This window comes from Ptiloglossa arizonensis, chromosome 11 (assembly GCF_051014685.1).
Source record: "Ptiloglossa arizonensis isolate GNS036 chromosome 11, iyPtiAriz1_principal, whole genome shotgun sequence".
Classification (NCBI taxonomy): Eukaryota; Metazoa; Arthropoda; class Insecta; order Hymenoptera; family Colletidae; genus Ptiloglossa; species Ptiloglossa arizonensis.
The window spans coordinates 12,016,601-12,040,224 of NC_135058.1; the positions used below are offsets into that span (position 1 = coordinate 12,016,601).

The window sequence follows — 23,624 nt, forward strand, 5'->3', positions numbered from 1 at the left end:
CGTTAATCATAAGGTATCTTAAAAAAAAAATCTCCAACGATTTTTCATGCTCTTGAAAACGATAGAAACATCGCAGCGATTCGTGTAAAAATCGATAATCCGACATTAGAATTCGACGAAGTATGAAAAGTGCGGAAGAAACGACGCTCGATGCGTAAATGGATTCTATCGAAAGAATAAAAGCTAAATTCATTCGAGCGTACCTAACTCGCAGATGCTCCTACAAAAATCCAAGAGCTTTCGGCACTGGAATTCGTGAAGCACCAAAAAGTAACAGAAATAAAATAACGTTCCATTCGCGAGCGCGTTCAATTTCGTCGAAAATGTCCAAATAAATTTCCTCGAGGTAATCCGTGAGATTCTCGTAAAAAATCTAAGAACGACGATTGTCTTTCGGTTCCAAATAATGCACCCGTGCGCATTAGCGTTGCGTGCTGCAGTAACCCGGTAAAAAGTGTTATCTACGGTATCGCGTAAAGAATTAATCCGGATTCAAGGACAAAGGAACAATCGTATCGCGGCAGGCATTTCCGTCTCATAAACGCAGCGTCCTTCGTCGTCTCGGAGATACCGCGTTAATTTCTCTTTGTTTTTAAAGGAAATTAGAGTCCGTGGCTTCCCAGCGCGTTGCTCCTCTATATTTCAAACGCGTGTATCGGTCGACCTCTCGTTTGTCACGGAGATAAATACTTTTTTCCCCCCTCTCCCAGTCGTCGAGACTTCTTTTCCACGATGTTCACGTTTCAGGTTGCGACGCGAACAATTATAACTGGAAGACGTCGTAGACGGTGGACAATTTTAAATTACGTTCCGGGCGAACTATTTCTCGACGAAATAATTGCACGTCGCGGCGCGCTGGACCGTTTCCCCCTCCCTCGCGCGATCGAAATACGTCGCGGAGTGGGAGTGGGGGTGATTAGCGCGAGTGGCGCGCTCTGACGCAATTAATTCGCAGTTCGAATCGCGTGTTCCCGATTCCGACCTTTCAGCGCCCAGCGAGCCTCGTCGACCTGGTGCTTGTCATGCGTGATATCGTATATCACGATCCCGCACTTCATCAGCTCGGCCAATAGGACGCCGCGATCTCCCGGGTCCTTAATAATCATAGTCACGTCTTCGGGCGGCGTGCTCTGAAAAGAGAAAATGAAATTCAAAACGATAGAGGCGAGTCGAAGTATCGAGGGCAGCCCGCGGGCACTTTAAGAGTTGCACCGATAAAAGGAATATAGAGAAAAGTACGTGTTTGCGCTTCGACCCGGCTGGATCACGGTCAGGTGCCATTGTATTCGCGAAAAGAGGAGGAGACATTGGGCAATCAAGGGTCGCAGTGGGTCGACGCGTGGAAAAAAAATTATCCGCTGGTCGGACTTTAACGGCCGCTGTCACGTATACGTGAGTTTGATGGCCGGTGATTATCGGCCGCTCTCGCGCGTACGTGACTTGATTCTTTTTATCGCTAGGTTGCTCATTAGATTCGTTAGGGTTTAAGTGTTGCATCGTGTATGCGTTGTGATAATTGTCTGTGTTTGTCGTCGATTATCACATTTCTGGGGTTACTCACTAGTATTGTACAAAGATCAGTGTAGGAATAGTAAGTATTTAATTCGTCGACATCGATTTACGTTAATTAACCACGATTATGCTGAAAGAAATGTAAACAATAGTGGTGATAATTTCGTTTCAATTATACGAAGAGAAAATGTTTCACTTGCACAGGTTAGAATCGCGGGGGAAGTAAACAGGATTGCTCGAATTGCCTCGTGTTTGGTTCGCGCCGCGTGGGAAAATAAATTTACCGAGAAATGGGCGGATTACTTCGAAACGGAAGGCGGCGGATTAGTAGGATGCAGCCAGATGTTAATCAAACTAAAAGAAAACTGCAAGTATTATTCACCTCGGGATCCGAAGTCGTACCGATCACCTCGTACTTTTTCGGTATCCTGTCTTTCGCTGAAGTTGGGCGAAACTTTTCATCTCCAAATTCTTCCTCGTCGTCGATTCTCTCATCCTCCTCGTTCACCTCCTCTTCCTCTTCATCCACCTCTTCGCTGACACTTTGTGGATTAACGTAGTTCTGCTCCGTCAATAGCTGCAATTTTAATTGCTACACTTTAAACGAGAGCCATTTATTCGATGATTCGTCGATACTTTCGTTTTGTAGGTAAATGAAGATACCGTGTCAATATCTTTGTCTTTAAATTATTTGAGAGCTACAAGAAACACGATTCTTTGTACTTCGATTCTATACTAGATTACGAATAATCAATTTGTGAAAATATTTCGACACGTCGAATTTTCAGGGAGACGAAAATGACCTTGAGAAAGAAATTTTTTATTGCCTAATTTAATTTTTTAAAGTCACTGAATTTACACAATTTTTTCACGACTTGGATCAACACAACTTTTGTATTTGGAAGGGGGTGGGTAAACTCGAACGAAAACGTTAATTAAATAATACAATTCTCGGAGAGGCTAAAACTCATACGGGCCTGAATTATTCAAACTTTAAATTGAGTTTTTTAAAAGCTCGAACCTCGAGAAAATAATTTAAAAATTGACTTTTTCATCTCAGAAATAAATAAGTAGGTGGTCTGACCCTACTGGGACACTCTGTGTAGGCAGTCCAGTCTGAAGTACTGCAACTTTCTCAATCTTTAGAATTTTATCATTGCTCTTCAAAAATTAATGTATAATTTTAAAAATGTTTTTACAACTTAGATTAAAGGCAACTTTAGAAGGGGAGCAGGAAAATTGAACGAGACCGTTGATTAGATATACCATACTTAGAAATGCTGAATCTTAGATAGCCATACATTTTCTATTATTGAAAAGTGAGTGAACAACCCCCTTGACGGAAGTCTTACGTGGCGATGACAGAACGAGAATCGTCGATCGTGTTTCTCAAATGGGACAGTTAAAAATACCATTTCCACTCATTATAGGTTCCCTTATACACACACAGGGACGTTTTCCGATCGAATTTACGCCGTTATTAAATTGTACCAGTCAAAGAGAACTCGCGGCTCACCGTTAAACATGTAATTAACGTGGCACTCCGAAGTGACGTAGTAATTGTAATTACCATGTTTTTGACGCAGAAAGGGGAATTGGTTCGTAGGTACGTAACAACGTTGTTCTTTCACGATTCCTTGGGAGATTGCGTTGGAAGGGAATTAAATAATGCTCCGTGTAATGAATTAAGTGCACGGAACGTGCACCACTGTTAGGAATAATTGTCTATTGACTGGTTTGCCGCGACTTTGTACGTTCACGGATAATGAAATTTTCAAGACGTATTTCTGAGAAGAGAATCCAACATTGAATTCAAATTGTACGTGTAATTGGTCGGAGATTTATTACGAGACTTCGAGGGTTTGTCAAATTGAAAAAGAACGAATGACCTTCTATTCTTCGTGTCGTACTTAATTAGTTTGTTTCAGACATTGTACAATCAGTTGCAGAAAGAAACACACGGAACAAAATGTATTGCGTAGAAACGCAGTCTGTACTCGTGTTCTCATCTTTTGTATACGATAGCGACTGTCGAAATAAAGTGAACGGTGCAGAGTATAATAATATTCAAGGACAAGATGGAGGTCTGATACATACTACAAGTCGTGACCCAAAGTTGTTTTGAAACTTTGGTCGCTGTTTAACTTCGCTTTTAACCTCATTATGAACATATTATTTTGTTCGGAATAAGTTAAGGTTGAACCATGACACCGATCTTGTAACTGGGTTGTTATGCTACTGGAATATTTAATTGTGAATACTTATTCACAAGATAGCAATTGTAATCACAGAAGAGGTTGATATAATAGAGTGTGCTTGTCCCTTATTTTTGACCTTGTGTTACTATGACTATTATTTATATAATCATATCATTTAAATAGTCTTGCAAATGAATCTCGTAAAATGTACAAAAAATGATTTTCGCTTAAAGATATTAAAGTCAGTTTTCGTAATTTAAAATCCATCTTGAACTTTTTAAATTGTTTCGAGCCATTGTATTCTCTGCAAAAACTAATGAAACTTTCTCCTATTGTATCTTCTAGTTATAATACGTCTTTATTGCGCCAGAGTTTTATACAATATGAAACGTAAGATACGCTAAAACACGATACATAAGACCCTAGGTAAATATATATTTCGTACAAAGGCGAAGTGCAGCTGTTATTAATCTAGAGTACAATACGAATACAATAAAATTCTCGTACAGTTCGTTTACAAGGAAACAGCTGGCCGATAATAACGCGAACATCCTGATGCAATAGGTTTCGAGTTTTTCATTGTCAGGTAAATAAATTCCTATTAGATTCGTACTGATTATTTAATCGAGTAACGAGCCGGTTCGATGATAGAAAAAATTAGCGCACAGCGATTATTGATACATTCGTTGATTAAATTGCACTCTCGGTCGCTATTAAACGAACCTTATTGCTAAGCAAAATTTATCGATCACCCGCGAACTTTTTCGCGGTGATTATTTATTCAGTTGGATGAATAATCCACAGGTTACCAATACGCGGAGTTGGAGTGACTATCGAATATCGATGTTAAAATATTAATACCTCTGGTTGATTAAATTTGCGGTTATTCCGATTCGAAATCGCGGTGCATGCAAAACAGAACGTTACCGTACGTTGCTCCGCCGGTAATTAGGAAATATGTTATTCGTTCCGGTGACATCGTGGTAGCTTCTTGCCATCGTGTTCCGACAAATTACGCGCAACTCCCGTAATTACTGCATCTCCGTCGCGAAACCGCATAAGTTCCCCGGACGTAATGAGGAACGAGGGATCAAAGCTACGTTGAATTCATCGGCGCGTAATTTGATCATAATTTTTTAACACGAAATTAACAGCTGTATCGATTCGTACGGTGTCTGAAATTGTCGACAGCATCGTTAACGATAAATTATTCACATCGTTCGAGTAGGTATCAATTAACGAACAACTCAGTTTTGTATAAAGTACGTCTACCGCGATTAAATTTCGATTAGCTGTATTTACGTCCACTGGAGAAAATGTACTCGTTAATGATGATTGAGTCGACTCGCTCAGATCTTTACAATATTATAACAGTAAGGATTTTCCGAGTGGCAGTCGCGAGCGTGTAACTGCATTTTCTTGTTAATGGCTTAATAACTGTTCGCTGTAACGAAGTGTAAACCGAGCTTGTATAAACAACTTTGCGTGAATCTTTTCCTATGAAATATTCGAATCAATGTCGCTCGAAACTGTCCAAGCCGACAAATGGATAAATAAGCTGTCTGCCCTTGCTAAATCCTATCAGTTTCGATATTCTCACCAGGATTTTGCGCAATGTCTTACTTTCCTCGTCACGAGTACAAGACCCTATAAGGTAGCAACGAGTCTATAAGTAGGGTAAGCAAAATGGCTAACAATCTCTGTTAAGGTCACGTGGCTGGATTTACTCTACCAACGAAAGGAATGGTACCATTTTTGAGGTCGTCACTGGTACATTTCTTAACCTCTTCGCGAAGAAATTATTTCTTTCGAAATAACAACCGTTCCAACTGATATGAAATCTATACGCTTTACGTTGACATTTAACCAGGAATATTTATTCGACGGAAGTCGTCGTTTTAATGCCACGTACCATATTCGAAACAACCTAAGAGCTGAAACACATGCGTGTCGGTGTCTTTGAAGAGGTTAAAGACTTGGCTACGACTGGAAAATACCATCCGACTTCCTCTGAAAGATACGCCTGTCGTACCGCCCTCGGTAGCAATTGATGGATCGTAAGCCTACACAGAACGGAAAAGGAAGTCTGATTTATAGGTTGGATTTCTCGAAGAAGGGACTCTTATGCAACGTCTCCGTCGAGATTGTTTGCAGAACGAACGCATCAAACTGGTAGGCGTTGCACAAAGAGGAAACCGCTTTTGAAATAGTCATTGGTTTTCCTTTATCTCGATCTGTGTGTATAACCCTCAAAGATCGTCTTACAAACAGGGAGGATTAAAAGGTTAGAGCCAACGAGAGACTTTCAAAATCGTAATAAGTTCATCCCTCGAACCTTATACTTAAAATAAATTTTCTATGGTAGAGATTTCAATTTTTTAACCAAACTCATCGTGGACTTGGTCTTAGATTTGTAGACGTTGAATATACTTGAAGTTTGAACATGGGTAAGTAGAAAAAAACTAGTTTCTACTCAATTAAAATCTTCGACGCGCAGAATACCTATTGGAATAAAATATGCACACATTTACTCCATCCACAATCTTCCAAACGCAACACGAAACCATCAAAGTCGAATAAACTAGCTTCTACCCCGTCCGCGATCTTTAAAGCGCAAAGTAGACCGTCGGAGTAGAATATAAATGTTTCTACTTCGTTCACGATCTTCGAAGCACAGTGAAAGACCATCGAGATGAAGTAAATTAACTTCTACACCGTGTACAATCTCCCTTAACACGTTATAAATAAAGCATCAGGGTAGAATACCGTACATTTCCCGAGATTTTCAATTTCTTTTTCATTTTCTCCAACGACCAATCTCGCTAATATCTTTCATCCGTCTGACTTCCCTCCCATCGCGTGCGTAAAAGGCGTCGTCCGTTCGAATAAATAAATAAATACATCGGCGGGCGTCTCTCTCGCTTAAGGAAGGGAACCACGTTGCACCGTCGTTAAAAAAAGATCCTACCTGTAGGACGTTAAAGAGGATGTACCGGAACTAATTCGAAATCGATACTCCGGGGTATACATTCGCTCTCCTTTCCTTTTTTTTTTTTTTTTTTCTTTTTTTCTCCGCCAGCTAACGCGGCCGTCGAGGTACGCCGGTAACCTAGACATTGCGTCGTATTTTCTTGCACGTGCGGTAATAGGCACCGTGGACGTCGCGTTCAATGTTTCGCCATAATACGGCGAGTTACGTCGATGAAAAACGGAACGTTACCACGTGTCAATAATTCAAGACTTACGTCGGCCAATTTTCTACCGTGATAACTGTCAATGTGATTGATAAACACACGCCACGGCTTGAAAAGGGACTCGACGGTTTCGCGTGACGAAGGGTCCCTCTTCGGGCTCTGAAACGGGTCCAAATCGTCGCCAATGTTGGAGTCCGCATTACGTCGCGTGTTTAAATTGATCGAGGAAGTTCGTTTCATCGTCGAGTTTTTTTACACGACCGAGAACGTATAACGCGAATCGCGGTGCTGTGTTCACGCGGACGTTCGAAGTCGAGACGGTTCGATTACACGCGCGACTTCGCGTTGTCGATGTTCTCGCGCTCTTCGTCGAGTAAATATAATAACGAGGTTTCGTTGTATCAGAATTCGATGAAAATTGAAACGAATGCACGGGGATTAAAAAATAGGAATAATGTTGAACGATGGTACAAAGGCGAGATACAGTAGAAAGGTTTCCAGGAAAATAAGTTTTATACTCGAGTTGAAATTTTTAAGCTCAAGGTCGTTTCAAGGTTGTGTTATAGCCCTCGACGAAGCTGCAATATGTAGAGGAGAAAATATATATTAAAAGTGCTCTGGAAAACAGATATTACGTGAAATAAATTTTATTTGCTTATTTGTATATTTTCAAAGAAAATACTCAAGTTTAAGATCTTTGTGATAAAATTGTTCTCAATGTAGACAACGATATTCGGAATATTAATTTTTTTTAACTTTGTAGAACAACGAGGAAACTAGAAAAGCATGTGAATGTCTACCGTTACGGTTTAATTATAGAAAAATAATGTATTGTGAAAACACGACGGGTCGAAAATGAACCGCCCTCGATTGTCCGTGGTCAGATCGTTCTGCGCGGCAGAGAGGATCGGTTAGCATGGAAAAAGAGCGGTTAAATCGTCACGGGAGTAACATAGCAACCCCAGGTATATCCTATTCGGATATTACACCACGTGCAAGGGGGTCAAGGGTCAGGGTCATGGATGTTTGGTCGCGGAGTGATCATCGCGCCACGTAGCATCGATGGCCATGGAATTCAATTGCAAAAGGTAGCCCCGGGTGCTGCGGCACCTGTAACCAAAATGTATCGATTAATCTCTCGTTGAACGAGATTGACTCGATCCTCGTTCATTCTCCGACGCATCACAAGTCGAAGACATACTGTGCGGTACTGAAAAGATGACCTATGGAAGAAATCGTGAATTATATTGGGTTAAATGTTTCAGTCGATCTTCAAAGGCCTGTCTCTAGTGTGCATAAAAATTGATCGACTCTGTCTACATTCTCCTTACACATGGCACTACTGTACAGAGCTGAAAAGATGTCATCTGACAAAAATTGTGAATTGTATTGGGTCAAATGTTTTAGTAGACTTACGATTAAGCAAAAATTACTCGACCTTGTCCATATTCCTTTTAATCCAAGTAACATATTTTCAGCTTCATATAGTACAAGATCCCTTTTAATCCAAGTGACATCTTTCCAGCTCTCCATAGTACATTTCATTCAATGCAGGGGTAATGCACGGAGTAATTCCAGCTCTCCATAGTATTACACATTCCCCTCATTGTAGAAGTCATATTTTCATCTTTCTACGGTACATACTTCTTCTTAACGCAGGAGTCGTCTTTCCAGGTCCCAGGTACACACATCGAACCACGATTATTGCCATCGTAAAAGAGAAACCGCGACGCGAAACATGCGAACCGCCCTCGGAGGACTTCACCGTCTACACACCGGGACATTGAGGGTCAAGGCTGGCCGGGGAACCACGCGAAAGATTGAAAAGCATGGCGAATCGATAATTGCACGGGTTGACAACGGGGAGATTCCTGAATTCGCGAACCGGGGTAGCTTCTGTCGCGCGTCGATCGGAATTCCCCTACACAAGGGCCGGGGTTTTGTTCGGGGGGGACTGTTTCTGAAAAGATTGAATTGTTACGCGAGAAGAATGGAGTTTCGAAGTATCTGCCGCACCTGATCTAGAGCGAATCCTTAACCCACTTGCATCGTTAGCGAGCGTGTACGTACGTGTGCTGTTTGATCACTGTCAGCCAGGGTGCACTTGTTCGTTCTTAGGGTAGTTTGTCACGAAAAAGAGATAATTTATCAGCGTGACGAATCACGCTGTGGGAATATTTTGCATATTTCTTATACGTGCGGTGCGAATAAATTAACAATCCTGTTTTTACACGGAGCAGGTTTCCACGGTTTACCATAGAATTTCCATTATTCGAGATAATAGAGGAATAAAAGAAACGGGCGAAAGGGAATAATTATTTTTTAATTGTCCCGTGTTTTGATTCCACCGCGATGTTATTGTTGTGCATACACTAATGCGTGCGCTATCGGTTTCATGCTAAACTGTTCTCATCAATATTAGCTTTGGCTGTTGCAGAAGTATGTTTCAGTTTCGATAAGAGGAGGGGTACTCTATAGGGATATGCTTGTACTCGGATAACGTAATAGAACACGGAGAATTTGAATAGTTGAATAATGGTAATTTCGCCGCGCGTAAATATGAAAATTGTCTATAGTTCGGTCTGTCGCGTACGTTTCTATTTAAAATCTGCCTGATTTGTGGCGACAGTTAGAAATAGAGCACCGTGTAGGAGAGTGAATACATTGTAATACGCGACGTAAATCAAATGAAAATCAGAATGTAATTCTGTGATCGTGGTATTGAAATTGAATAAATTGATATTAATTCTAAACCAAATGGAAATCAAAGTTTATTTCCGTAACCGTGGATTTGGAATTCGATAAATGAATAGTTACCGCGACCGTATAATCGAACGAGACTTACGAAGAACTTTCGACGAGCGCGAGAGCGATTGAAGTAAGTGAGAAACGATACGAATCGAAGTTCAACTATAGAAACGAAGCTAGAATTCAATAAAGTTTACTATTGGTAAAAGTCTCCTTCGTTGATAAAAGTACGTTCCTGGAATTTTATTTTTCCAACCTTGAAGTTTGTTTCTCCTTCGACTACTTCGTTACTCTTTGGTTCGAGTGTTTAATAGCATTTGAGGTCGTACTTTTCCACTTATACGTTGCAATAGGTTTCTTGCTCGAAGCTGAAGGTACATAGAATCAGAATTAAATTTCTGAAATAGTACGAGTTAGTCGATCACCATTTCACCTACTTAAATTATCTATAGAGAGTGCTTCGTAATATCTATACTTCAGAGATCGATGTAGCGTGAAAAATTAATAACAAATATAATTAAGCACAAAAATTCCTCACAAAAATAATTAAACACTGAAAACGTTCATAACTTCCAATTAAAGTCACCTAGATGAAAAGTTCTGGCGAACTTTTTCCATTATTAACATATGCTCGATTCATCCCTCAATCGTGACAGTATAATGAAATCCGCGCACAGAGAATTTTCCTACGCATAAAATCGAAATACCTACCACCTACGGTGCTCGAGAAGGTGGCTCAAGCTGTTCCCTCTACTGTGTTCTTTCCTCAACGAGGATATAATATCTTCGCTTCGTCGAGGTAACTTTCAACGTGTTAGCTCGTAGAAGTTCCAGAGTGCGGAAGTTCGATTCTACGAGCGTGTCTTAAAATACTTGCACAACATCTTTACGGAATACTGAAAAACCTGTAGGATGGACCGTGGTGGTCGATCCTCGCAAATGAATATTAAGAGTCGGGTGTAATGGCGGTGAAAGCGTCATTCGCCGCGTCTCATCAATCACTTAACCGTGTACACCGGAACCAACGCTTCGGGGCACGAGCTGCGACGAAGAAATAAGCCATAAATCGAGTTTACGCCCGAACCCTTACCCGTTATCACCTTCGTTACGCGATTACTGGCTGCTGCTTTGTGCACGGCAAGCGCATCAACGATGAAAATTACGGGATTCTGGGAGAGTCTAACGTTCGACGTCTTTTTGTTACCTTCCATTCGACGAGTTTGCGGTAACTGATTTCCTTAGGGACGAGAAACGATTCCAGGTGCAACGAGACGAAAGTGCGAGTGGAAAAAAATGATCCTGGATCGAAGTGGATCGGTAACGATTTGAAACTTTTAACCCTCGGATTATCAACGGTTTAAACGACTACGGTAGAGACCACGCGTGGTGATTAATTAGAATAGTATGAGGCGCTATCGAGGAGCTGAAGTCTGCGACGATGCTTGGTGGGAGAAGAGATTTGGACCATTTGTATACTTGGAATACATTTTCCGATTGATCTTCCTATTAGACTGCTCGAGAATCTTAGTAAACTTTCGTATTCAAAAATATATTATTATTATTATTATTATTATTGAAGGAAGATTTAAGGGAACAGACATCTAATAAATGAAAAATCCAAGTTTAAATCTCGATTCAACAAACATTTTTGTACAATTGTCAAACATGGAATTCAACCAAGGTTTTCGAATTTCCATTCAATATTGTTAAAAATTTCGAGTCTTTCGCGTGCACGGAGTGAAGTATCGTATCGGCTCGAAGTACACACGAACACGTGAACGTACGTCCTTCATTCCCATGACACTAGTATCGTAATTATTATTCCGGTCTGCATCGATCTTAAATATCGGTACCAAGTACCTTCACATTTCAATGCGTTTCGATTCTCTCAAGTGACGGTTGAACTTTTCAATTGAATTGCTAGTTATGGAATTGCTCGGGATATCATAAATCAGGTCCCGGCTCCGTGCAACCGAGCACTTTGTAATATTGGGTTTAGAGCGAAAGAATTGGTCGACGACCCGGATAACTTAGATCGGTCCAACACGTGATCGGATTTCGCGTCCCGACTCGGCATCCTGATCAGCCGATTCTTTTCGTTCCTTGTTCTCGGAATATTGAGTTCCGTACGTGACCAAGAATGGTCACGCTTAACGAGTCGACCAAACAATATCGGACCTAAGTGGAGGGAGCTTCCATCGGTGTCCCAGATTGCCGAACCGGAGCGAGCACATTGAAAAACGGAAAATCGAATCAGCCACGATAACACTCTTACGAGTGTTGTTTGGTCTCCCTATCGAAATGAATACAATCAAACGATAGAAAGAACCCGACAGAAATTTCGGCGATTTGTCGCTCGAGTACTGGGCAGCCCGGTGCAGAAACTTGGCCGCAACCAACCTATACCAATATTACTCAACCGACGTGACGTGAGAACGTCTCGAGTGTATTGCGGATATATTTTATATTTTTAGAATTAAATTTTTGGCAATTCTCCTTAAACGAATAACTTTTCTTGAAATTACACTTGGCTCCATTATATTCGATACAATCGTTTCGTAGTAAACAAAGTTACGAGTACGACAATTTTAAAGATTTTCATTTTAAAAATTATTGTGTGCCATAGAAACAAACTTCACTTTATACATTAAATTTTTTACTTAGATTCTCTTCGAAGAAGGTTCTCGAATTGTCGAAAGAAGGTGATTCGGTGGCCATCGAGAATATCTTTCGAAATCGATCGCGAAAGCGCGGCGAGCGGCACTATAATAGGCGCATTAACTGCGGCACGTACAATCCCGAGCAAATGACATCCATCGCGGCAACAAGCACGCTACGTACGTCGCGAGTAAATAGATTAAGGCGGAGGAATTGTTTGCGCCGGAATTCAGTGGGAACAATAATCGACGATGAGATGACGTGATTGTTGTTCCAAACATCGACAGACACCGGAGAACAATAAGGGACGATGTTTGGACGAAAAGAAAAGACGAAAATAAAGCATTCAATTCGAGCAGGTCGATGTACAAGCTGAGTCATCCGACTCGTGTATCTTAAAAACGTGAGATAGTTTTACAATGAAAACTTAACCCAGCACCGAACCAAGGAACGCGATCAAATTTTAAACAACGCGTATAAATATACAAATCGGTATTTCATGTTTTTAAAATAAGTTTTGCGTATAATTGGATTTCGGACAGGAAAGATAACGCGGAAGAGTCAGTGTAGTTAAAAAAAAAAAAAACACCTGTAATTGCTTCCGCGTGCGTCGTTGCATCGAGATTAAAAAAAAACAAACAAACAAAAATAAGACTGAAAAACGTATCGTTCGACACTTTTTCTTCTGCATTTCTCTTCGTCTTCGACAAGCCGTGGATACGACCCGCATCCAATTATTCGACGCACACCGTGTTTCAGCGCAGCGAATTCGTTTACGCAAATGCCGCAGTTTAACTAATAACGTTACCGTCTCCGGGGAGAGCGATAGAATTTTAATGGGTCGATGGGGGTTCACCGCGACGCATAAATCCTTCAAGCGTCGATGAATCACGCCGGAACAACGTAATTACCGAAATAAAGGAGGAGGATACGAATTTCCCGTGAATAGAAATTGAAATCGGAACGACGAGGGGGCAAGTTCCTTTGGAACGGAGGAGGAAGGGGGGCGTTGAAAGCGGAGAGAGGTAGCCACGTCGTGAGAAATAATTGTTCTGCGGAAAACGGACACGCGACTAACTAATGAAACGTTTTTCGTCCCTCGAAACCTCAAAATTTAATTGCAAAAAGTAACCCGTGTGCTACGGCATCTGTAACCGAAATTTATCGATCAAACGCTCGGCAAACGAAAATCGTTGGAAAACATACTGAGCAGAGCTGAGAAGATGACTTATGGAAGAAATTGGGCATCGTATTGAGTCAGATATTCTACTAGATTTATGATTATGCAAAAATTGATCGATATGCTGTCCGTATTCCCCTTAATTCAGATAACATATTTTCAGCATCCCTCTTAATCCAAGTGACATCTTTCCAGTTCTCCGTAGTATATTCCCCAAAATGCAGAAATCATTTCTCCAGCTCCCCATAGTACATTCCTCTCAATGCAGGAGTCATCTTTCCATAGTACACTCTCCTTCGTGCAGAAGTAATCTTCTCAGCTACTCGTAGTACATTCCCCTGAATGTGGAAGTCGTTTTTCCAACTCACCGCAGTACCTTCCCCTTAATGCAAGAGTAATCTTTTCAGTTTTCGAATCGGACCAGTCATCAGACATTTATCCAAAAAAGAGTGGGTAGCGGGTAGAGGGGGCTACGCCGTGAGAAATAATCATTTGGCGCAAAACGGACACGCGACCAACTAATGAAGCGTCTTTACTCACTCGAGACCCGTCTCGTTTGTATTGTTCGCGCACGGTCGGCTCGTATTATTGCGCGATCCGTTCCCGCTGAAAGGAGTTCCTGTCATTAAGGACGCTGGAGACGCGGTTAATAGAGGCGGCAAACCGTTGCCCGCGACGCCGCGACGAACGAGGCGTCGTTGTTTGCCTACTCGAACGAAACGACCGACGAGTCAAGGATCCTTATGGCTTTCTCTTCCTTCGTAGGACGCGCGGCACAATGCCGCATCGCGTGTATTGCGCGTTAATCATTAAGACGCGCGTGTACAGCTCGCTGGAAACGTTGCTCCTCGTTTGCATCGTCTTCGCGGCCATTGCGCAAGCGCGTCGCGACTCGTTCCCCCTCTCCGATTTTTACGCGCCGGCGCAGTACCGCCCTTAGCACTGGTCGCGCGGAGCACTTGCTCCGGGCCTTGCATTTCATGAAAATTCGTTAAAATTTCGTAAAAGACGTTTCATTAAAAATTAACGATTACAATTGTACCTACAGAAGCGTTTAATTTTATTTCTTAAGTTATTTTAGAACTATTCTATTTTTGTAGCAAGTTTAACACGTTTAGTGTTACGATAGTTTTCTGCATTCGAGGATGTCTCCGACGTTTGTTCGAACTGTAGCGCAAAAAGTAGAAATATTAGACAGTTTGCGGGTGTACTTGTTATTTTGCAGCATCGTTAACGACAGTGAGGTTGTTTAAAAGTTTACAAGTATCGTTCCTTGTAAACGCTTTAAAGAAACGTTTTAAGTTTGGCTCACCGCATGTGTTGAGTTGGAAACTGTGTATCGATGAAATTGAGTTTTCACAGCTGACAAACTTTTAATTGTATTGAGAAAGAAATAGGGGGCTCAGGATTTTCTACTTGTCCGGGCCCCCGTAATCTTTAGGTTGGCACTGCGTCGGAGCAACAAGGGCGTTGCGCACTCGAGTATAAACGAGTCACCCGTGCTATACCGCGCGCTTAAAGGGTAAACAGTTTTTTGTTCTCTTTTCGAGGGGCGAAGACAGATGTCCCTGGGCACGACAGGTGAACGTGTTTTGGGACGGAGACTGCTAACATTTTTATCTAGATGAAAATAAAATTTTGAATCGTAGAATGAAATATTTCGCAACGAATAAATGAAATATTAGCTGTCCGAGCGAATATATATTTATATATCGCGAATAAATCACTGTGCATTGCTTTCGTTCGTTTTTCATTAAAAAGAAATTTTACCTGTCTCTGGTTTTGAACCTGTTTGGAAATATTGAATACTCTTCTATGCTTACGAGAATATAACTGTTTATTCGATGGAACTATATTTCGAAGATTTACGAGTAAAAAATAATGACAAATGCATTGTTAAACGAGGGTATTTTATTGCGCGGTGGTTCCATGTTTTGGGATCGTCTTCAGAGTTCTGTGAAAAATAAATTAGGAGAAGAAAAATTATTGGATAACCGTGAGGATAAAATTTAAGGTACGCAAAAAATTCAAGTATACTCGTAAAACGGAGTCTAAATACACTCCGTAACAATATTCCTGTTAATATAGTATTGTTCGAAACCGTGCTCGTTCGGAAACGTGTTCCATCATTTCACCGTGATCGAAGTTGACTTCATCGTGGGTTTGTTGACACGCTGATCCCAATGTATGTATATCTCGTGGTTGTTGTCTATTTGAGATACTAATGCCCATCCTACAGAGGATTGATCGCCAAACCGCAGATTGTTTGAAACGGAGATTTATGCACACGGGATCGATGCATCGTTGATGTCGTGGAAACATACCCTATTAAAGGGTTTAAGTGTGTGGGGGTGGTACGCTGGCATTATATCATAATGAACCCTAATTGCCATAATGCGTGCATCCGTTGCGGTGGTATCTACGAAGCGTGCGTAACTTTGTTATAGTTTAAATGTATTCGCGTTGCGAAGTTCCCGGAGGTACCTTCGAGCGAATAGAAAATTAAGCGAAGCGTGTTCTAAATAAACTCATCGAGTAATTAATTTTTCAAACAATCGAATCCGTTCTGCGTCATCGGAAACAGAATACTCGAGTGTCTCGATCGAACTTAAAGTCATGAAAAGATGATGTTCTTACCATCGACCTTCAACGTTACGAACAACGTACAAAATGTCCGCCGGATCCTCGCGTGTCTTTGACCCAAGAAGGAAAGTCGTATCTCCCCTTAATTAAAATTTCTAATTCGACCGGTGGTTTTATCGGTTGCATCGCCTATTTACTATAAGTTAATTAAGCATCGAGCAGGGTTCGAACGATATCGCGAGTAATTAAGCAGATTGCAACAGAAGCAGCGCAGAGGAGCTTAGACAATTAGACGCCGAATCGCAATTCGAAATTTTACTTTCAAATCGAAACGCGGATCTGTGTTCTTTGTGGAAAGATTTTTTTTCTTTTTCCCGGATCGAGAACGCTCGCGATTTTTTAACCGGCTGTGAATTTGTTCGCAGAAGAATGGACGGAAACGTTCCCATATCAGCTGCTGGTAGGAACAGGAATTGTGTTGATGGCTTTGTGCTTGCTGGCGGCCGTGAGTTTCCAATGCTCGTTTACCTGGCGATGGTTAATGAGGGTGAGGCGACGCATGAAGGAAGAAGATACCGAGAGTGACTTATCGCAGCAGAACGCCATACGTATCAGTCATTCTTTGCCGGATCTGCAATCGGAACCGATCACTCACGAATACGTTCAGGAGCAAAAGGACAACAAAAAGGTACCAACCGTAGGAAACGCGCCAACTTTGTGAATTTTCATTTTTAACAAGGGTGAAAGATATTAGAAGCTTCTATGAGAAGATAATCTGGTGAACGTTGACAGAAAAGTACTTACATGTATACACAGTGTCGAAATTAGTACATGAAAGTAAGTTCCGGATAAGAGTTGTACGATTGCTAACAATTTAGAGACTTTGTGTTCTAGAAAATGTTTGAAATTTATATCACTCTGTTGGATATAATGTTCATCACAATTTATCGAGAAACCTTCGTTGAAAAATAATTAGACCACAGAGGAACCGCGGCACAATATTCTAAACTTCCTCGAGAACGCACTATAGTATCGCTAATAATTCGAAGAATATGCTCTCGCGGGCCTTCTAGTGCTACCCTTTGTTAGATAAACTTCCGAGAACTATTCCAAACAGTTCAACCGTTCTTCTCTCGTGTACGCCTCGTAACTAGGAGTTCGGGTGTACTCGGTTGGAAGTTTCGAAAGACCCGAATGAAAATTTCATACGAGAAAAGATCGCCGGATGGAAGTTCCGAAGTTGAACCCACCTAACGAGGGTGGCCGACTTCCGGGACGCTCGGTTCTCGAATATTGTAGTACGATGGACCCACCCCTCCCGAGTAGTCAAGGGACGATTTTTTCTTTTTTTCATAGGTACTTCGTCAGACAACTTTGCCCATCGTACCGATGAGACACCAGAGCTTCCAAAGGCAGCTCTCGCATCGTCTGGATCTGCCAAATATCAAGTTCAGCATCTGTAGCCTGGAAAATCGCAGCGACTCCAGCCTTGGGTTAATTAAGGTGCGTCTCGAACACCGAAAGGAACTCCTTCCTGTTTCCTTCGCCAGAAATCTCTTCTCGGGCAAACTTCCGCGCATCGAGCAATAAACGAGAGCGGAATTCTTTTCCCCTCCCTCTCTCTCCCTCTCTTTCCTTCTCTCCTGCTCCTGGTTCCCCGAAAGGAGTAACAAACGAAACAAACTAACGAATTCAATCCTCTGCTATCCCCCTACCCTGACCCTGCAAGTTTTTTGTTAACTACGCGGGTCTTTCGCGGTTGCAGCCGGAACTTTACAAGAAGGAACTGGTGAGGCAAGAGAGCACCGAGAGTTCCAGCACCACGGAGATGGAGTGCGCCGGGAAGTTGCATTTCGCTCTACGCTACGACAAAGAGATCGAGGGACTGGTCGTTAAAGTGAGTTTCACGATTTACCTAATGGATTTCCATTTGTCGTGCGCGGGGATGATTCTTTCGAAAAGTTAGCGCCGTGAAAGTTCGGGGGATACGGGGGAACTTGGGCAAAGTAAAACACTCGAAATCGGTTTCGCGAACACATTGAACAGGGGAGGGGGCAGGTATACACGGGGGTTGTTTGAACAGTCTCTCGAGTAGATCTCGCTACGAACAGACGTTGCTATAAATAAATTTCCCTTTCAATGGCCGCCGAATAAAATTGCACGACATCGAACGAGAATAACGAATCGTTCCTTTTGTCCGAATTGTGCACCGTGAATACCTACGAAGCAAACAGTGACTTTATGCAACGCGGTAAAAAAAACTTTCTTTTCAATTTCACTCTTAGTTCCTTTCGAATTGCGAACTAACCGTAGAACAAAATTTAGGGTTAACTGGAATTTGTATACATCTTCCAATCGATTTTATTTTGCTCCAACCTGTTCCACCGTATTGTCTATTCTCCCATCATTTAAATCTCGAACACTCTCCGCGCGTTGGAAACGTACTTTTATCGAGTTTAGAGGGCTATTTCGAGCATCGAAATTTCGTAACGCAACATATACCACCGTGGAGCAGCATGTGCTGCCCTCGGAGCTTTTTCCTTAAGCGGGACACGTAACTGGGAAATCAACATGGGACACACAAGCGACGAGAAGAATGCTTCCCGCGCAAACGATGGCCGACATTCGCGTCCCAGTTTCATCGGGCGCTCGGAATTAGTATTGGGTTCGATTTATGATATATTCGATCGCGTGCGGCCGCATTGATTAAGCCGCGGTTACGTGTCCCGAGGCTGCCCTCGAAGAAAGATTTTTCCATTGGCCGGGAATGCAGAAAGCGAATCGACGAGGTTCGGCTCACTCGATGGGGCAGAAATTAATTCCATATTCGGTGTCACGTGAACCGTTTCCGCCCTTCGGCAACGCTCAACCCTTTGCCCTAGAAGCTTTCATTCTTTCGCAGAAAGCGAACGCCCGAGGAAATTTCTAAAAGCGAATATTACCGGTCATTTTGAACGTAATAATCTCGTTATCTCGATATTTCACGTATTATTGCATTTCACGGGACGACGCGATAATTGAATTTTTTTTTTCAAATGAAAATTATATCCCGGATTTCCCAAATACGCTTCTATTTGTACAGGAACAAGGTAACGATATACCGTAACGGTTCAAAGCAAGAATTACAAATCATTTTAAATGTAATCTTTTATTTCGTTATTTCGTGTACCTTTGCATCCTTCAAGACGTAATAATCGAGTTTGTTTCGAATTGAAATTATATCCAACTCTTTCGAGAGTACTTTTATTTATCGAGAAATAACATAGTAATTATACGTGTAACTTTTTCATCTCAATGTGCAATTTATTTTGACTTTTTATTGTTCGATGTTTCAATTTCTTTAAACGAAGTTTATATCAAGGTTTTTCAAACATACCTTTATTTTTTTATGGATAACAAATGTATTTTGCAACGGTAAAAGTATACTTGGTCTTCCGATCGTTTATGTACATTCGAATATCGTTTTGTATTCTGCGTAGAATACGACGCGAATTGTTGCGCTAAATCAGATGACAAGTGACAGTCGCCTCTCGAGTGCAAGGTTTAACACAGAAATGCTACTGGCTATTCGTTGACAAGTTCAGAGAATCGATTCGGTGCCGCTTCACTCTCCAACGATAAGACGAGATTGAAAAACAGGGCACAGTGTTCTTTTAAAGTCTGATTTCCGATTCGCTGTAATATTATATTTACTTGAAACTTTTAAACGTTCGATGAGTCACAGCAGGGTTGAGTTGCTCCAATAGTAAGGAGATTCATTAAGATCATATTTCGCTTACTTTTTTTCGATCAAGAAGAAATTCTTTTCGAGCTATTTTTTCAAAGCATCGTGTCCGATTGGTCGCAACATCGTTTACTTAAAACTTGACTTCACCTTCGAACTATCGACCAACTTTTCCAAGTGCAAAAAGCTGAGTCGTTAAAATCAATAAGTGGATCTACTAAGAACTTATTTCACCTTTTTATTTCACTTTTGTCGTTTTTTACTACGTCGAGAGATTATTTCCGTCCTTCACTTTCGAGCATCGTGTCTGACTGGTTATGGCATAGTCTACTTGAAACTTTATGTACTTTAGCTTCAGCCTGTTGCATATTTGGTGCAGTACATGAAAGATGAGACACTTAAACCTTCGAATGATCTATGAAGAGCCAATTTCACCTGCTTTTTGAACATTTATAACAAATCAGTTCCTCTTTGCAAAATATACACGGTGTTCCATTAGAAATAAGCTCTGTTATATCTATGTAATTTTCAATAATAAAATGAAGTTATGTATACAAAAATAGGAAGACGAGGAAGACATAGTACGATCACAATAGTTTCTTTGTTTCATTCTTAAAATTTATTATACAACCGTTATAAATGAAATTGTTTTTCAAATTTTTTTCTATTCTTCTAGTCACAAAGATACTATTACAGAAATATCCTACTCTCCTCACAGCTGTATAAATTATGCGAGTGATACTTGTTTTCAGCGAGACACTCTGTACATTACGTACTTTTACGTCACCACTTGAGGAATCATTATTTTCATCGTGCACAATTATACGTTATTATCATCGTACTTTCCTGAATTAAGCTTTTAACAAATTAGTGGAATACCTATTATTTCCCCAGAATCCTACATCCCCCTATGTTCTTTTGATGTAAAATTTCTACTTTATGCAGAAGTTCTGCTGTACTCCATGCACAATTACCGCAACGACATTTATAGAACATCGTCGTTTCAATTAAAAAATTCGTACTTGACTCTTTTTAGACGGTTCCATATTTTGTTTAATCTTTTCTAACAGGACTTTCGAGTGGCCTTAGAAAAGTCAATTTTTACGATTTATACATCAACCTAATTTTTTCATTCCTAATTCTCGTTACGAAGCCACGTCAGGAGAGAAATTTCCATCCTTTTGTAAAACTTTCTGATTCGTGTTTTAATCATCTTCAAAATATTCCGTATATAGCGTGTCCCATTTTAATACGGCAATATGTTTAACTTTAAGTATATTTAACTTACAAAAATGAATGTACGGGGTGAACAAATTTCGAGAAACGATAATAGAATTTTTAAGGACATTTCAAGGTTATTAAAGTGTTTTTCAACTTGCTCTTTAACGAGAACGGAACGAGACAAACTCGATCGTGTTGTGTGTTTTTCAACTTTATATACGGCAAAAGATGTAAATAAAACATGTTTATCGTTGAGTTCGCACGACAAAGGGCTCGAAGGGCGTCCAACTTTGCAATGTTTATTGTGTATTATTACATTATTACAACATAATTTTAAACGTGTTACATCCGCGCTATTTATAAATCTCCTGCGTTTACACTTTATAAATTTCCTGCGTCGTCTATTTATAAATTATCTGCGTTAAAAGAGTTACAGGTTCCGTATAAAACAACTTAAGTGATTCTTAAATGTCCTCGACGCTTCCACCTACCGATTTTTCCCCACGAAATGTTAATATCGCCCTAGAAATTCTTCGCAATCTATTAACTTCGGGTTTTCCCACAAATCAATTACTGTCCCGTACTTTCTACTATGAATTCGTTTAAAAATTAAAACGTGTCACCTTGTGTATACAATTTTCCAGCTTTCCTCCTCTGCTTTCCGGTCGGTGGGATCTGAAATGGAGCAACTTAACGCCTCAATTGTATTCATTTCACCTTCGTTACGACGCTTTCTTATTTTTTCAAATTGCAGAGAATTGCTAAATACAATTTCAAGAAAGCCACTTATACGAACGAAAGTTGTAACAACGAGGGCGATCGTCCACTTACATTCCGTGTATAAATCGTTTAAACTATAGAAAATCATTGGTCCCCTGCACCACTGTATCGATAACAATCTACGATACCACTTGAAAAAGTACACACGACCTTGAATCTCCAACAATACGACCTTGAAACATATTTCTTCCTACACGTTTCTCCTTGGAGCGAATACTTTCCATTCGTAAAATTATCTTTTCTACCACCACGAGAGAGAGAAAAAAAAATGCAAAAAACACTTTCCATTCTCGGTTAAAAACACCATGAACATTCAACTGGTTCACCTCACTCGTCCAGCTCTATAGGCAAATACAGAAACATAACCATGTAAATGGAGGTAATTCCAAGTTCCGTTATTTTCGTCCCCGTTTCGCGGTGTCTGGGCTGGCGTAATTAAATCCTAAATAGCTGAACACGTCGAACCCATTCGAGCTCGTAATTATTAATTATTATTCGCGCTCCTCCGACGAGCGGGTGCTCGCGAAATGGAGATCGCCAAGTTCTTCCTCGATACTGGTTCGCACTCGAGCAACGTCCGCTACGCTGTCAGAGAAAACGTTCTCGTAACACTTCGCGCGCGTGGGCAAATTCAGTCCAACGATCGCGCTCAAACCGGGCTAATTACGCGGGCACGCCATATTTAGCGGGAGTTATTGGATAACGATAATGAAGCGCGATGGTGGCGTTCGTTCGATTACGATTCAACGTGGATCGAGCAGTGTCGACGTCGTTGACGTTCCCGATACCATGAACAACGAATCCACGTCGATCGAATTTGTTCTAATTAGCAACGAAGGGAAACATTGGCCAGGTTTCGTGATACAGAAATATAAATGAGCGAAACGTCGCCGCGATCCATTCATAAATCTAGCCGAGGACAGAGATAAAGAGACGCGTACGTTGAACAGCCCACGGGGACCTGAATGTCTCTCCTCTGGCCGTGTAATTATGTTAATATTCGGAATTAAGTAGCAGCTACGTCGGACACTCGCGCGATTAAGGACACTCTCGCCTTGTATCTATTTTCATCCGAAGATACCGGGAGAATGATTTCCTTTTTTTTATTTATTGCATCCGAGCAGGTACACGTTCGATTATAATTTTTCTATTTATCGTATGTACGTTCTTCGTTTAACGTTCGATTCGTTGACCTTTAAAATTCAGCTTCTTGTATGTGTATACGGTCGAACTTGGTTTTAACGAGCACGGAAGTAACGAGATCGCGGCTGTAATAAGCTGGAAGTTATAATGATTTTAATTTATGCGTATTCCCATGGAATTGTTCACTTTCGTAACGAGCGCGGTGCACGGATATAAGTACGGTATAAATTTTGTGTAAATCAGGGAATATCGAAGTGCGATCAATTTCGTGATTCGTTGATAAAAAGACTAATTGCGAGCGCGTCGTAATTTGTACGAGAATATCAATGCGGATAATACGTAGGTGCCATAATTTGATCATTTTTTTCTCCAATACTTCTTTCGATTTTTAGATCTATATTTGTATCGAGTTACAGAGAATTTATAAAATAGGGGATAAATTTAACTCGTCGTTGATACGAGTAATAATTGTAACGAGGAGATTTTATTGGTTCTATGGTGCTCGTAACTGGATTCAAAGTGGATGTATACATTTTATTTCTCTCCTTTTTTATTGTATACTATTAATACGTCTTCATTGCGCCACGATAATATTCAAAAAGAAACAAAATAGTTGGTAAAAAATTAAGAAAGTACTGTATAAAAGTAAAGATAAGTATACGTTACGGTAAAAAGGCAAGGTA

The 23,624-nt window shown here is 40.9% G+C and overlaps 1 protein-coding gene across 1 annotated transcript in view; it reads left to right on the forward strand.

Annotated features, from left to right (window-relative positions):
- The window catches only part of LOC143152790 (synaptotagmin-10), a 72,090-nt gene that overhangs the window by 42,836 nt on the left and 5,630 nt on the right, over positions 1-23,624 (forward strand). The window contains exons 2-4 of the mRNA XM_076323284.1: positions 16,499-16,761; positions 17,430-17,576; positions 17,839-17,970. Of these exons, the coding sequence (XP_076179399.1) occupies positions 16,499-16,761; positions 17,430-17,576; positions 17,839-17,970 (542 nt within the window). The remainder of the gene's footprint in view (positions 1-16,498; positions 16,762-17,429; positions 17,577-17,838; positions 17,971-23,624) is intronic.